Source organism: Hemicordylus capensis, chromosome 4, assembly GCF_027244095.1.
Source record: "Hemicordylus capensis ecotype Gifberg chromosome 4, rHemCap1.1.pri, whole genome shotgun sequence".
NCBI lineage: Eukaryota > Metazoa > Chordata > Lepidosauria > Squamata > Cordylidae > Hemicordylus > Hemicordylus capensis.
In genome coordinates this window covers 64,449,030-64,466,498 of record NC_069660.1, presented here as the reverse complement: position 1 = coordinate 64,466,498, position 17,469 = coordinate 64,449,030, and the positions used below count along the sequence as shown (strand labels likewise).

Sequence of the window (17,469 nt, the reverse complement as noted above, 5' to 3'; positions counted from 1 at the left end):
GTATTTGTAAGGTTCTTTCTCTTCCAGGTTCTTGATCTTGCTTCCATTGGGCAGTTCTATTCCTTCTGTTTTTGTTTTTTTCCCCTCGGTTCATTATTAATGCAGCACACTTGTCTAGATGATGATGATTAATTTGATTTCTATACCGCCCCTCCAAAAATGGCTCACAGTGGTTTACACAGATAAATAATAAATAAATAAGATGGATCCCTGTCCCCAAAGGACTCACAATCTAAAAAGAAACATAAGATAGACACCAGCAACAGTCACTGGAGGTACTGTGCTGGGGGTGGATAGGGCCAGTTAAGTGAAGAATCTTCACTTCTTCTATTTTCCATGTAAATATTCTATTTACATGGCTCCTGGCCAGGTAATTTTCATTGTACTAGGAACACTGCATAAATGATAACCAGTGTTTCTCTTATCAGTGGAGTACTCTGTTCAAAAAGGATAGTCCCAGATCTTTGGAATTGTGGACCATCTCCTCAAAATCATTGGGTGATTATAAAAATTATAACCATTTTTTTCCCATCAGATATATCTGAAGATAATTTTATTCACCCTATTTGTGTAGCTTTTGGTCAGGTTGCTATTTTATAATCATTGTGCTTTTCTCAGCAACCTGGAAAAATTGTACCTTGCTTTAAGGGGGCAGGGTTAAAAAGAAAAAGAATAGCAATATCTTGTTGTTAATCCCTAGCAACTGGTAGGTAGAGATAACTCTTTAGTGAAACAGCTTATAATTCTGAATAAGGTGGTGAATGGGCACTTACAGACCTATTTTACAAAATCTTCTGTCAACTTTCATGGTTCATCAGACCTCAGTTCAGAACGGCCCAATAAATGAAGAAGCATATAATATCCTTTGACTTAGCAAATCATAGCACAGTTATGGAGCAAGGCCCCATGGGACAGAAAATATACATTACATAGTTCATAAGGCCTCAATAAAGAAACTGCTTGTCCTCCGACTTATACTCTGAATACCATCTTCTATTAATGTTGCTTCTTAATTTCAGTCAGCAAGTTGGTTATTTGCTATCCCCTAAATCCTCTGCGCAGAATCTTAGTTAAGTGCTTTGTTGTGGACAGGAATTCTTTCAACCTGCATTTTAAATGGGGCAGGTTTATTATGTGCTCTTTCTCTATTTTTTCTTTGAAAATAGAACAGACTTTAAGTGATCACAATCAGGCCAACACCCTGACTAATGCTATGCATATGGAGCCCCCCAAATCATGCGCATAGCCTCTGGCTGCCCGTTTCTGAAATGCACATACTCAAGCATAGAAGGGGGCAATTTTTGCTTCCCCTCCCCCCCCCGCTCCCTTCGGGAAGCAATCTGTACAATTGCAAATACATCCTTAAGGGTCAGGAACATTTGCATATTATACAGAACACTTCTGGGGAAAGGGAAATTGTTTAAACTCCCCACCCTCCAACCGCCGCATGCGCAAGCATGCGTGCTTCAGAAATGGACAAGCAGGTTTGGGGGGCTTCATGTGCGCAGTGTTAGTCATGATGTTGACCAATGTATTTTATATTTTGCCTACCCTGTTTGAAGATGAGTGGAATGTGTTAATTGAAGATGAGTGGAATGTGTTAGTTTTTCGCCTGCAATGGAGAATTGTGTTCTAACCGTGAATGCCAAAGAGCATATAAAGTGCATGGGAAGTATTAAATTTCTAAAAAGCAGAGAGACAATACTAACCATGAGGCTGTTTTCACGCACAGACAAAACTGGGCTAACAAAGCCAAACCCAGTTTTGCCTGCGCGTAAGAACCGCTGGGATTGTGCCCAATCCCAGTGGCGCCTCAGCAGCAAAACCACCTCTAGAGTCACCCTCTTAAACAGGGTTAAGAGAGTGAGCGCTCTCTTAACCCTGTTTTTCTGATTGTCTGCCAGCCAGCTTTGGGGAAGGAAGGGGGAATCCCCATAATGCACTGTGCACTCACGTGGTGCATTATGGGAGTTCCCAGGGTGGGGCAACTTGGGGCAGCTGGCAATCATCTGGGCAGGTGATCCACCCCTCGAACGAACAGAAACAGATCACCTGCAGGGAGGTAAGCTTTTTAAGGCTTCCTCCCTGCTGACCCTGTTGGCCTTTCTCACTGATTGTGAGAAAGAGTTTCATGTGAGACAAACTAAGGTTTTCTTCACTCAGCCAGTCATTTATGCTAGTTGCCATGAAGATATCCTGTGGCAATGAGCTGGATAGATTGTGTCCTACCAAAAATACTTCTTTTGTGTATCTTAAACCTTTCACTCATCATTTTACAAGTGATCCAAAATATTCTTATTTTGAAAATGAAAATGTTCCAATTCACCATCTTTATACAACTTCTTTATATATTTCTATAATATGCTATACCTCACATAGACGTAGTTTGATCCTCATTTATGGTTTTCCTCTGCAGAAGAAACAAGCTAATCAGGCATTTAATAAAAAGAAAATTTGTCTTTCTCTGGTCCCTACCCTCCTCCCAAGATTACTTTAATTATTCTCTGATGTACATTCTTCAAAAGCTACAGAAGAAACAGTGGCTGAGTGTTCAGATGTACAGGATAGCCACTGTTTTATAGCTGGCTGAGGTTGTAATTACAGTACACCCGAACACACAGAACCGCAATTTCAGGCCAAAAGCTAACTCCGGTTTGTCTCACCAATTGGAACCTTCAGTTATCTCTAAGTTTCGCCACTGACTGAAGTTCTGCCGTTGAAACGTTACGCCCAAATGCTGACTCGGCTATAACTGTGGTTTTGTTCCTATTCCATACTCCAGTCACAGAGGTGGCGGGGATGTTCCTCAGCAGCCAGGCAGCAGGGAGGGGCCCCCCTCTCTTTCAACTGGAGTTGGGCTGGCCACGGTTTGGTGAACATCTGCAGCATGATTTGGAATTAGGAATTGAAACCTCAGCCATGCTTAACTCCAGTTAACTTGTACATCTGAACTGGGCCAGTGTAAAAAATAACATCTGTGGAATAATAGGTAGCCTCTTTTGGCGTCCTTATAGAAGGATTCGCTTGATATGAAGTCACTAGTGAAACCCTTTAAAATATGAAGTTTATTCAATCCATTGTAATGCCTGTGTACAATGTGTTTGACTACATATCTGCCTGGCAGCTTTTGGGGCTCCAGAGATCCCGGTTTTCCCCATTAACCATTGGTCATATCTTTTTGGGAAGATTACATTTGTATAAATGAATGTATGTATATTCATTTGGCTTCACTTGTTGACCCCAATAGTTGCCATTAATCAGAAAGGGGTTCCTTTTACAGCAAAACAAATCACTCAAATATGCAGCTTTAAAATATACTTTTGCCCTCTTTCTAGGCATTTCATGTAATCCACCACCAGATATTCCCCATGGCAAGCGCTCTAGCACACATATAGATGACTTCACGTATGGGGCAGCTGTGACTTATACCTGTGAAAAGGGCTTCTCCCTTGTTGGAAACGCCTCCATTTACTGTACTACTCAAGATGGGATCAATGGAGTGTGGAGTGGCCGTGCATATTGTAGAGGTAGAGCTTTCACATATTCTATTTTGTTCTTCGGTTCTGTTGCTTGTGTAGCAAAATCCTACTTGTGTTAATTCAAAAGCAATAAATTTGGCAAGATCTTAGCAAATATTTTCCAATTAGAAGAAACATACGGAGCATATGGAGCTGCCTTATACTGAGTCAGACTATCAGTCCACCAGGTTCAGTATTGTCCACACTGGTAGTAGCTTTCCATGGTTTCAGACAGGACCTTTCCAGCCGTACCTAGGGCTGATTGGGATTCAACCTAGGGCATTCTTTAAACAAGTATCTGTGTTACCACTGAGCTATAGCCTCTCCACTTGTGGAGGAGAGCTGGTCTTGTGGTAGCAGGGGCCTAACTACCATTAGGCAAGGGGAGGCGGCTGCCTGGGGGCCCTCCAGAGGCAAGTCACATGACTCCCCAACACCCGCAGAGCTTCGGTGCAGTGGAAAAGCCAACCCCAAGTTCGGAGCAAAGTTGGCATGCATGCAGCAAAGTCCTTGTCTGCAGAAGCAACTCTGAGCAGGGAGCGCTTTTCCCCATGGGAGGGTGGAGGGACGGGGTTAAAGCGAGGGAGTGGAGTTTTCTAGAGAAGCTGGCATAATGGCGATGTGAGTGCACTATATATTGTGAAGTGTGTGTGTGTGTGTGTGTGTGTGTGTGTGTGTGTGTGTATCAGCGAGGGGCCCATATTAAAATTTTGTCTCTGGGCCCACTCCAGCCTTGTTACGCCCCTGGTAGCAAGCATGACTTGTCCCCTTAGCTAAGCAGGGTCTGCCCTGGTTAAATATGAAAGGGAGACTTGATGTGTGAGCACTGTAAGATATTCCCCTCAGGGGATGAAGCCGCTCTGGGAAGAGCAGAAGGTTTCAAGTTCCCTTCCTGGCTTCTCCAAGATAGGGCTGAGAGAGACTCCTGCCTGCAACCTTGGAGAAGCCACTGCCAGTCTGTGAAGACAATACTGAGCTAGGTGGACCAATGGTCTGACCCTGTATATGGCGGCTTCCTATGTTCCTATGTTCACTGTAGCTATCGATAATAGCTAAGCTATTAAAAGCTGAGCCAACTGGCAATAATACTGCCAGTTTAAAAATAGATGCACATAGATCGGGCCTATTTTTTTTCTTCTTTGCTGCCTGTGGCTATCTGTTAATATATTGCTGACAGCAAGCACAGCATATGGATAGGCACAGAGACTTCACAAACTCTCATTGAGCTGGTATTTGGAGTGTTGGGAGAGACCACAAGGCATGCCCAAAAATGTTAGTTTGAAGGGGAACCCAAGACTCGGAACCAAAAACCACCCCTGAAGAAGCAGTGAGCACATACGTTTGTAGCCATGGGGTGCACAAATGAAGGTTCCAAAAGGATGTGGTTCTTCTCTTATCAATCAACAGAGCACAGCCAATGATCTTGGAAGCTTGTGGGGAGGAGGTGAGAGAAAGAATTGGGGGAAAGGGAGGTAGGGTGAGACCAAAGAAAACCATGACAGTGCTTGACAGTTTGTGTTCACAGTTACACAAGACAGTCATAGTTATACACAAAGGGGGAGAACTAACACAAAAATAAAGAGATGATGACCTAAACAACAGGAAGGAAGAAACCTTAAACAAAGAAGAAAAACATTGTAAAAGAATGTTATTTCCTTCCAAGTCTGTCTTTGTTTACTTTGTTTAGTGGCTATAGTCTCTGAAGTTAGTTCTCTACTTAACTCAAACCCATACTTAAATATTTTCTTCTCACTTTAAAACTGTGGCCCAAATGTTGTGCAGCATTATATAGGGTTGTGCAGTATTATATAGGCATTTCCAATCAGCCTACGCAGCTGTAGGTCTAAGGAAGGACCAGCAGTCTTGCACAAGAGTGCAAAAAAAGTTGCATGCTCACGCTTTGCGAGTGCAACTTATATTGGAAACAACCATGTAAGGCTTCATAACATGTGAGCAAAAATATTTACGTGAGCAACATGTGAGCAAGAATATGCTGCACATGTGAGCAAGAATAGCAAAAGTGTGGAGTACCACAAGGCTCCACACTGTCTCCAGTGCTTTTTAACATCTATAAGAAACTGCTGGGAGAGTTCATCAGAAGGTATAGTCTAGGGTGTTATTTAATTTTTATTTATTTTATTTTTACATTTTTATACCGCCTTTCGTTAAAAGAAAACCCCAAGGCGGTTTACAAAAATTAAAACATACAATAAAAGCAGTAAAAACATCAAGCTAAAAACATACATAAAAACAAGACAGCAGATAAAAAACACAAGAACAGCAGTAAAAAACGATTATGTAAAAGCCTGGGTAAAAAGCCAAGTCTTTAAAAGCTTTCTAAAAGCCGTGATGGAGTCCGAGGAACGAATGGCCACTGGGAGAGCATTCCAGAGTCTAGGAGCAGCAACAGAGAAGGCCCTGTCCCGAGTGCACGACAGCCGGGCCTCCCTCATTGTCGGCATCCGGAGCAGGGCCCCCTCAGATGTCCTAGTCAAGTGGGCAGCGACCCTTGGGAGCAGGCGGTCCCTCAAATACCCCCGGCCCAAACCGTTAAGGGCTTTAAAGGTCAAAACCAGCACCTTGAATTGGACCCGGAAACAAACTGGCAGCCAGTGCAGCTCTTTCAAAATGGGGGTGATATGTTCCCAACGGGCAGCTCCGGATAAAACCCTCGCTGCCGCGTTTTGCACTAGCTGCAGTTTCCGGATATTCTTCAAGGGCAGCCCCACGTAGAGCGCGTTACGGTAATCCAGCTGCGACGTGACTAAGGCGTGGGTAACCGTGGCCAGATCCGCCTTCTCGAGAAAGGGACGCAGCTGGCGCACCAGCCGAAGCCGTGCAAAGGCACCCCTGGCCACCGCCTCCACCTGAGCTTCCAAAAGCAGAGCCGGGTCCAGTAGTACCCCCAAGCTGCGTACTTGCTCCTTCAAGGGGAGTGCAAGCCCATCCATAACCGGTAAAATCTCCTCATCCCGATTGGCTCTCCTACTGACCAACAGTACCTCCGTCTTGTCTGGATTCAATTTCAGTTTGTTAGCCCACATCCAACCCATCACGGCCTCCAGCCCCCGATTCAGGACATCCACCGCCTCCCTAGGATCAGATGACAAGGAGAGATAGAGCTGAGTGTCATCTGCATATTGCTGACAACTCAGTCCAAAACCCCGGATGACCTCTCCCAGCGGCTTCATGTAGATGTTAAACAGCATGGGGGACAAGACCGAACCCTGCGGGACCCCACAGGCCAACGGCCACGGTGCCGAGCAGTAGTCCCCCAGCACCACCTTCTGGACCCTCCCCTCAAGAAAGGACCGGAACCACTGCAACGCAGTGCCTCCGATCCCCATACTCGAGAGGTGTCCCAGAAGGATACCATGGTCGATGGTATCGAAGGCCGCCGAGAGGTCCAGCAGAACCAAGAGGGACGCACTCCCCCTGTCTAGTTCCCAGCGTAGGTCATCCACTAGAGCGACCACGGCAGTCTCAGTCCCATACCCGGGGCGGAAGCCAGACTGAAAAGGGTCCAGATAATCTGTATCATCCAAGACCCTCTGCAGCTGGGACACCACCACACGCTCCATCACCTTTCCCAGAAAGGGAAGGTTAGATACAGGTCTATAGTTGTCCAGGTTGGAGGGATCAAGGGAGGGCTTTTTTAATAGAGGTCTTACCACCGCCTCCTTGAGGCACGATGGCATCCTGCCCTCCCTCAACGAAGCATTAACGATCACCTCCAGCCATCTACCTGTCCCCTCCCTGGCAGCTTTTATTAGCCATGAAGGGCAAGGGTCAAGAGCGCACGAAGTCGCCCGCACACTGCCCAGGATCTTGTCCACATCCTCAGGCCACACCAACTGAAAAGAATCCAACACAACAGGACCAGATGGTACCAAAGGCACGTCTGCCGGAACTGCCAAAACTCTGGAGTCCAGGTCAGCACGGATGCAAGCGACTTTATCTGCAAAGCGACAGGCAAACCGATCACAAAGAGCCTTAGATGACTCCTCCCCCATTGTCCGGGGGGATGTGTGGAGCAAAGTTTTCACCACACGAAACAGCTCTGTTTGTCTGCACTGAGCAGACGCAATGGAGGCGGAGAAAAAGCATTTCTTCGCCGCCCCCACCGTTACCAATATGCTGATGACATCCAGATCTATTTCTCCATACCAACTTAATCAGGAACTGGCATGACCCCCTTAAATGCCTGCCTGGAGACAATAATGGACTGGATGAGGGATAACAAGCTGAAGTTGAATCCAAACAAGACAGAGGTACTGTCTGTAGGGGGTCAGGACCTGAGAGATGGTTTAGATCTGCCTGTTCTGGATGGGGTTATACTCCCCCTGAACATAGGAAGCTGCCCTAGGTCAGACCATGGGACCATCTTGCTCAGTATTGTCTACACAGACTGGCAGCAGCTTCTCCAAGGCTGCAGGCAGGAATCTCTCTCAGCCCTATCTTGGAGATGCCAGGGAGGGAACTTGGAACCTTCTGCTCTTCCCAAACCATTAAGGGCTTTATAGGTAATAACCAGCACTTTGTATCTCACCTGGAAACATAGTGGCTCCATCCCCTAAGGGTAATATCTTTCAGTGCTCACACTTCTGGTCTCCCTTTCATATGCAACCAGGGTAGGCCCTACTTAGCTAAGGGAAAAAGTCATGCTTGCTACCACAAGAGCAGGTAGGTAATCTGGGAGTGTTCCTGGATCCCAAACTCTCCCTGGTTTCTCTGGTTGAGGCAGTGGCCAGGAGTGCTTTTTATCAGCATTGGCTTATATGCCACGTATGTCCATTTCTGGAGGTAAATGACCTTAAAATAGTGGTACATATGCTGGTAACCTCTAGGCTTGACTACTGTAATACACTCTATGTGGGGCTGCCTTTGTACGTATTCCAGAAACTACAGTTGGTACAGAATGTGGCAGGCAGATTGGCCTCTGGATCAACTTGAAAGGACCATATAACACCACTTTTGGAAGAATTGCACTGGCTGCCACTATGTTTCCAGGTGAAATACAAAGTGCTGGTTATTACCTATAAAGCCCTTAATGGTTTGGGTCCAGGGTACTTAAGAGAGTGCCTTCTCTGTCATGAACCCTGTTGCCTATTAAGATCATCTGGAGAGGTCCACTTGCAGTTGCCACCGGCTCGTTTGGTGATGACTCGGTACCAGGCCTTCTCTGTGGCTGCCCTGGGGCTCTGGAATACGCTCTCTGCTGAAATAAGATCATCTCCTTCTCTGTTTGCTTTTAGGAAGAACCTCAAGACATTCCTGTTTTCTCGGGCTTTTAAATGAAATTTTAATTATAATATGTTTTTACTTACTGAGATTGTGTTTATCTATTTTATGAATTTTTAACTGTTTTTTATTGTTTTTATATTATGTTTCAACTTGTACACTGCCTGGAGATTTCTAAGATAAATGCTATTGTGAATGGTCTCTTGAACAACAATTTTTCTTTGCCTCCCCCCCCACCCCCCGCTTTAGTACCCCAGTGTCCCTTGCCTCCAGACATTGACAATGGAAAGCACAGTGGTATTGCTGGACAAGTCTTTGTTTTTAATACATCTGTGACTTACATTTGTGATCCTGGCTATTCACTTATTGGAAAAGCCTCTATTTCCTGTATGGCTTCTGGAGATTGGAGTCATCCTCTACCTCAATGTAAAGGTATTTAATATTACACAATAAAGTACTGAAAATGCAGAACCACCATCCAACAATAGAAAAAAAATCTAATGAAGATGGACATTATAACATATAATATGTACAGATCAAAATTTAATGTGAATCACTAAAACCACCAAATTTATGACTGTTTAACATGGAAACATAAACTTCAATCACTTAACATGGGCCATAGCACAATAGCCATTGTTTAATATTTAATTTTGGATTAATATTTTTGTATTTCATATTGCCATTTCTATTTGGGAACAATAATATCTTCTGTACTGGTCTTTAATGAGCAAGGTTCATTATGTATGTATGTATGTATTTACTTATTTGATGTATATACTGCCCTTCCAAAAATTGTTCAGGGTGGTTTACATCAAAATAAAAAAAATTAAAATCAATTAACTATTAAAATTAAAATTACACTCTGCCTGTAACCGTTTATTAGAAGCCATATGGATTGTTCTCACAACAGTCTTATGAAACAGGACACATTTCTCTTTCAGAAAGAGTGACACCCCCACCCTTCAATGGTACCCACTAAGGGCCAAACGTCTCCTATTACTATGAGGCTGTTCTCACATGCCCAGCCCAGTTACCCCATGTGTGAAAACTACCGGGAGCCACTTAGCTTCCGATGGCATCACGGCTGCAAGCCCACCTCTGGAGCCCACCTCCAAAATGAGATTAAGGGAGCAAGCGCTCTCTTAGTCTCATTTTTAGGATTGTCTGCCAGCCCTGGCTGCTTGCAGCTGGGGCTAGGAGACTGCGGGGCTCCCTTCCAGCATCAAGGGGATCCCCATAATGGTGATCCCCCATTTGCATGGTGCATTAAGGGAGTTCCGGGGGTGGGGTCATGCGTGCCATTTCCTGACCCTCCACTCTGCCTAAGGAGGCAGCTGCACGTATGGGTGTGCGATCTCTGTGCCCAGACCAGCAGCCCGGATCATCTGCAGGGAGGTAAGCATTTCAAGGCTTCCTCCCCACTAACTCTGTAGCCCTGTCTCACTGTGTGTGAGAAAGGGCTCTATGAATATTTATGTACCGCTTATCAACAAAGTTCTCAAAGCAGTTTACATAGAAAAATAAACAATACATAAACAAGATGGTTCCCTGCCCCCAAAGGACTCACAATCTAAAAAGAAACACTAGATAGAAACCAGCAACATCCATTGGTAGGATGCTGTGTGGAGGGTTAGGTTCAGCACCAAATTGGTTTGGGCAAGGTCTGAACCAGTTCAGCACCACTGGCATTGGGAGCAATGAGCAGAATCTTTTAAAAAGAGGAGAGCAGGTCCTTATATGCTCTCTGCCGTTCCATGCAGCTTCCTGCTGCGATGGCATCCTCCCAAGAACCTGTGTGCAGTGCCAGCATGCACATGGCATCCACATCTGCGTGGGTGCCATGTGTGTGCCGGTGCCACATTCAGGTCCTTCCTGGGGGTGAATTGGGCCAGTTGCTTTCACCTTGCTAAATATAAGAGAATCACGATTTTAAAAGGTGCCTATTTGATCAGTTAGCAGTTAGATGTGACATTAATCCCCCCCAAGTGCTGCTATGCTGCCTCATCGTGGCGGGGGGCGTGTTCTTGGGAGGGATGATACTCCCAGTAGGGTCACCCAAAGTGTGAAGGTCATCCCAGCTGCCCAGCTAAAGCAAGCAGACACCTATATTGGGCAGCAGCGATATAGGAAGGTGCTGGAGGTGGACGATCACTTCAGTGACAAAGACAAAGGCATCATTTCATAATGTGCGGGAGAAGGCAATGGTAAACCACTCCTGTATTTTACCAAGAAAACCACATGGATAGACAAATGGAATGATTGTCAATGTAGTGCCGGATGATGTGCCCCTCAGGTCGCATGGTACTCAACATGCTACTGAGGAAGAGCTGAGGATCTCTCAGAGTACCGAAGGTGTTTATGACATGGTTAGACTAAAGCCTTTTGGATGTCTAGCAGCTTATGTTGCCGTGCGGGAAAAGAAAATCCGAAGCTGCAAAGACAATTACAATGGGAATGTGGAATGTAAGAAGCATGAATATGGGAAAGCTCGACACAGTGAAAGATGAAATGAATCGACTACAGATTGACATCTTGGGCATCAGTGAATTAAAATGGACTGGAATGGGGCACTTTCAGTCAGAAAATCATACCGTTTACTACTCAGGACACGAAAACCAAAGAAGGAATGGAGTTGCTTTCATAGTCAGGAAGGATATAGCAATGACAACACTTGGGTTCAATGCGGTCAGTGACCGACTAATATCAATTAGATTTCGTGGACAACCCTTTAATATGACAGTTCTTCAAGTCTATGCCCCAACAACTGTTGCAGAAGAAGAGGAAGTTGATGAGTTATATGCTCAAGTCCAGTCTAAAATTGACAGAACATGCAAGCAAGATGTGCTGCTGGTGGTGGGAGACTGAAATGCCAAAGTTGGAAAAGGAGGAAAACACAGCTGGCCTATATGGCCTAGGAGAAACGAAGCAGGAGAACGACTTACTAGTTTCTGCCAAGCCAATGATCTCTTCATTGCTAACATATTCTTCAAACAACCAAAGTGGCACCTATACACATGGAAATCACCAGATGGAAATAAAATTGATTACATTATTGGTGCAAGGAGGTGGAAGAGCTCAGTTATAACAGCAAAGACATAGCCGGAGGCCGATTGTGGAACCAATCACGAACTGCTCATGTGCAAGTTTCAAGTCAAGCTAAAGCGGAAAAACGAAGCTTTCCAGCTGCCACGATATGATCTTGAGAAGGTACCCACCATTTTCAAGGAGAACATCAGGAACCGCTTTGAAGTTCTGAACCTCATTGATAGGGAACTCGAGGAACTGTGGAATGAAATCAAAGAAGTTGTTAAGGATGGATGTGAAAAGAGACTGCCAAAGACCAAGTAACAGAGTAAAGCAAAATGGATGTCAGAACATATGGTGGAAATTGCCCAGAAGAGGAGAGAGGCCAAAGTCAAGAAAGATAAAGACCTCAGGAAGGAATTTGATATGGAATTTCAGAAAGCTGTTAGAAGAGACAAGGAGCAATACTACGACATCTGTAAAGACCTTGAGGATGGAAATAGACACGGAAAAACAAGGCAAGTTTTCCAAAGGATCTCTGAACTCAGAGGGAGGTTCCAACCTCGAATTGGTGTGTTAAGGGATGCCAAAGGACAGATAGTGAGGCTGTTCACACGATGGGATGAAATCGGGCTAGCCTCCGCTAGCCCGATTCCGTCCCACCATGGGAACCATAACCTGGCAAAAGCGGTTCTCACTGATTGTAAGACCCGCCTCAGTAACTGATTCAGAGAAGATCAAACAGAGATGGAAGGAGTATACTGAAAATCTGTACAGCAGGGACGTCAATGTCCAAGATATTCTAGAACAGGCATCCCCAAACTGCGGCCCTCCAGATGTTGCTGAACTATAACTTCCAGCATACCCAGCCACAAAAAAATTGTGTTTAGGGATGCTGGGAGTTGTAGTTCAGCAAGATCTGGAGGGCCGCAGTTTGGAGATGCCTGTTCTAGAAGATATTCCCTACTTGCAAGAACCTCTAGTATGGGAAGATGAAGTTAGATCAGCACTCTAGTCTTTACCAAGTCAGAAGGCTACAGGAATTGATGGAATAGCTACAGAAATATGGCAAGCAACAGAAGAAGAATCAGTCAAGGCTCTAACCAAACTATGCCAGCAAACAAGAGACATCATTGCTGATGCATGCTGGATAACTGAAAAAGCCAAAGAATACCAGAAAGAAGTCAATATGTGCTTTATTGACCACAGAAAAGCCTTCGATTGCATCAATCATGTCAGGTTGTGGAATATCCTTAGGAAAATGGGAGTCCCAGAACATCTCATTGTTCTCATGAGAAACCTATACACAGGACAGGAAGCCACAGTTCATGGTTCCATGAACAGGACATGGACATGGTTCCAGATCTGCAAACAGACTGGTTCCAGATCAGCAAAGGAGTAAGACAAGGCTGTATACTTTCTCCTTCTTTATTCATTTTATATGCTGAACATATACTGAGGAAGCTGGATTGGAAGAAGATGAGTATGGTTTTAAAGTTGGAGTAAGAAACATCAATAATGGTTTTCCCCATGACACTCTATGGATGCAATAGCTGGACTTTGAAGAAGCAAGATAGAATAAGTATTGATGTTTTTGAACTTTGGTGCTGGAGAAGGCATTTGAGGATACCATGGACAGCCAGGAAAACAAACAAATGGTTCACAGAACAAATCAATCCAGAACTTTCACTTGAGGCACAAATGACCAGGCTCAAACTATCATACTTTGGATACATTATGCAAACATCCAGCTCCCTTGAGAAGTCCATAATGCTGGGGAAAGTTGAAGGAAAGAGAAGATGAGGATGACCAGCAGCAAGGTGGATGGACTCAATTACAACAGCAATGAATGCACCACTGAGAGAACTTAATGGCCAAGCTGAAGATAGATCATCCTGGAGAGAATCTATCTATGTGGTCGCTAAGAGTCAACACCGACTTGACGGCACTTAATCAATCAGTCAGAGCATAGAGCGGGCTATTCCTTTGCTGCTGTGGTCTTCATGAAAATGACCTCCTCCCCCAACCCTAGTGGTTTCTGTTTGCCTCAAGTGGGAAACTGTCATTGGCCACAAGGTGTTTTTATATTTGTAATGTTTAACTCCTATTTAAGTACAGTGGTCCCTCGACTTACGAACTGCTCGACATAAGTATTTTTCGAGTTACAAACGGCAGTTTTAGATCCGGTTTTAGATGCGGTTTTTTCGACTTACAAATTTTTAGATGGGGTTTCCTCGACTTACGAATTTTACATGCAGTTTCCTTGACTTGCCTGCCTGTTTACTGCCTGTTTATTCTTGAAAAGAAATGCTCCTGTGAAGTTTGCAAGCCTTACTGGGGGTCTGGGTCTTTTTTCTAGGCTCCGGAACGCATTAATCCGTTCCCAATGCATTCCTATGGGAAACCGCTTTTCGACTTACGAACTTTTCGACTTACAAATGTGCATTCGGAACGGATTAATTTCGTAAGTAGAGGGACCACTGTAAATGTTTGAAATAGATCTAGTAGGCTTTGGGTTAACTTTACTGAGTTTATCCAGTTCAGAAGATATTGGAGATCCACTTCATGTCAGCCATGGATTTTCAAGCTGCTGATTGTCCAGCTGCCTGTTTTCTGAATGCCATGAAAACAGTGTTTTTCCTAATTGGAAGAGTTTGGAATTCTGCATTGTATCAATAGTGTTATACATCATATACTTTGGGGAGTAACTTTTGGACAATTACCAGATGTGAATACCTCTGGAAATTCAAGCTCGTTGTTTATTTAATTTCTTTATTTAAAATATTGATATCCCATCTTTCCAATTACACTCGAGGTGGCATACAATAATTAATTAAAACGATAAACAGGAGCGGCCAGTGTGGGCATCGCCGGGGTTGTGGGGGTGGTGAGAGGCGCCTTTAAGCACCAGTTAATAGGTGCTTACCTCTGCTCAGGCTGCAGCTACAAACTACTCCAAGCAGCAGCGCACTGCCTGGCACACCCTGTGGTGGCAGATTGGCTCTGAAGATTTAATAACTTCAGAGAGCTCTTCCTTAGTGAATGGCTCATTTAGGCTATACCTATGATGGTCCTGAGGCAAAGGGATAGATACTGTTCCTTTCCTGAGTACTGAAAATATATATTTAAATTAAGAGCGAGAGAAAACAAGTGTGTAGTTTCTCACAGCACCACTATTCAATATTTGTTCCTTTCTTGAGTACTGAAAACATATATTCAGATTAAGAGAGAGTGTGTACTTTTTCAAAGGACCATTCATGTTTATTTTCATACTTCCTGTATCTGTAAAGTGAATGAAAAATTTGCAGTGACTTGAATGTTTTGAAATGTCTATCTTCTATGTCCTGTACTACTTCATTATTAACATTCATAAATAACTCAACCAAGAGTTATTTTCAAAAGGCATCCCTTTTGGAAATGTTTCGAAGCAAAATCTCATCTGGCAGAATGTATATGTAGTGTTTCCTCGACTTTCACCAGTAAGAAAAATGTTTATCTAAGCTCTGTTGGATAATTGTTGACATCAACTTTCAAATGATACAGAAGAAATTGTTTTAAGGAAATGGAGCTCCTGATCAATTTCCCCTTAGATTTCAAGATGTTTATGATACATAACAGTGTTTTGTTTATTCTTAGCAACTGGGTGCATACTCCCAGTGATTCAGAATGGAGCAACAACAACGTCTTAGTGTATTCTCAGACCCAGAGCATTGCTTTTGAATGTGGTCCTGCATTCACTCTGAAAGGGGATCGCATAATTCAGTGCCAATTTGATGGCACATGAGAAACACTTAAGTTCCTCTTCATCGAAGATATGCATTAACATAAGACATTATATTTAGTGTTGACTTCCACTTTACACTACATCTATTTTTGTTAAAATCTTTCAATTATGAATCCATATTAATTAATGCATTGCACTGCCATTTTGCTTCTCTCTGTGCAGAAAATACTGTTTCTGAAATTGCACCAGCTCGTCAGTTCTCTTCTGTATCACGGTGCTTCTCCCCACCAGACATTGATAACGGGCGTCGTCATGGTCAGGACTTGGATCTTTTCTCAGCTGGAACAGTTGTAAGATATAGCTGTCTTACAGGTTATATCCTTATTGGAAAAGCATCTATCAGTTGTACAGAGTCTGGTGCATGGAGCCTCCCTCTTCCTCACTGTGAAGGTGCATTCCTTTTCTGTTACATTTGTTTAACAATCAGCAGGTCAGGCACATAAAGATGATTGGTCTAGTTAGAGCTTTTTCCTACCTTTTCCAGGATCATAAATGGAAAAAGGTCCAGATTATATTTAGGATCGGTAAATGCTTATCTGACATCTGTCAGGCAATTTATTATTCCTAATCAAAGCTACCACATAAGGTGCAACACTGGGAATTGAAAGCTGTGTCTGTGTCTGATCCAGGCTACAACAGATGACTTCATGTATTAAGTGTTAAATAAGGTGATGGCCTACCTTTGATTAGCATATTGCCACCAGGTTTGGCTCCTCATTGAGGTGCTATTGTGTTTCTTCATGCCAAGTAATTGACATGACTAATAATGCCTGCCTTGCTGCTTATATGGTTATATTGTACATGTTTTTTTAACTTTTAATTAGATTTGTATTTTTATATTCGGTTTTAATTCTTATTGTGTAGTTTTTATGGCTTTATATTGTTGAATGTTGAGATTATTTTAAACTACCTTGAGATTATTTTAATGAAAGGCAGTATAGAAATTTCAAAGTAAACAAACAAACAAATAAATAAATAAATAAAATAAGCACTTTGATAAGTAAAACACTGAAGTGAGCAATTACAGACTCTAGTTCTCAAGTGATACTGTATCTGCAGATGCCTTACAAATAAGTATGCTATATACCCCAGAGAGATTTTTACTTCTTCACAAGTGTTTGCATTCCTCTTATTGGATTGTGAGCCCTTTGGGGACAGGGATCCATCTTATTTATTTATTATATCTCTGTGTAAACCACCCTGAGCCATTTTTGGAAGGGCGGTATAGAAATCAAATCAATCAATAATCACAAGATACAGCCAGAATAAATTACTCATGAGTAGTCCCATTAGAGAAGACAAATTAGTCATGACTGACTTGTCCAATTAACTTCAGTGGAATTGCTCATGAGTAATGTAGTCTAGTGGTCAGCCATTGATTAGCAAACATTTGCTGCCTCTTTGCCTCTTGAGGGATCAAGCTGTGAGGTCTCTTGAACGAAGGCCCTGCAGTAGAAAGAACACACAGAGAGAGAGAGAGAGAGAGCGTTCACACAGTGTAGTGGCTAAGAATGTGAACTGTGTTTTCAGAATCATTCAAGCTATGAAGGCTATTGTGAGGCTTCCAGAGATAAAAATACTGTACATACGTTCACACTCACAAAATGCTAAGCACTGCTTAAGATGAAAAGCAGAAAACAATGTACTTTCTAGACAGTGTAGGCATTTTATTTCGTCAACAGGCACAGGAGATACAAAACTTTGGTGTAATCACCACTGGTGAAAATGGCCTCAGAGGTCTTCTGATCCTCTACCAGGAAGCCAGTGGGAGTCTTGGAACTGTCTGTAATAGCACTCCTTGGACTGGCATGTAGTGCCCTCTGCACCAATTCTTATATTCTCACTTGAAGAGAAAATAGGCTCACAGCACCTGGCAGTAAAGAAGCACCAGTTACATGA

General features: G+C 43.4%; 1 protein-coding gene across 1 annotated transcript in view; it reads left to right on the top strand.

The window, feature by feature from the left end:
- CR1 (complement C3b/C4b receptor 1 (Knops blood group)) overlaps nt 1-17,469 on the top strand; it is a 99,388-nt gene that overhangs the window by 69,201 nt on the left and 12,718 nt on the right. The window contains exons 38-40 of the mRNA XM_053245857.1: nt 3,336-3,527; nt 9,009-9,191; nt 15,733-15,960. Of these exons, the coding sequence (XP_053101832.1) occupies nt 3,336-3,527; nt 9,009-9,191; nt 15,733-15,960 (603 nt within the window). The remainder of the gene's footprint in view (nt 1-3,335; nt 3,528-9,008; nt 9,192-15,732; nt 15,961-17,469) is intronic.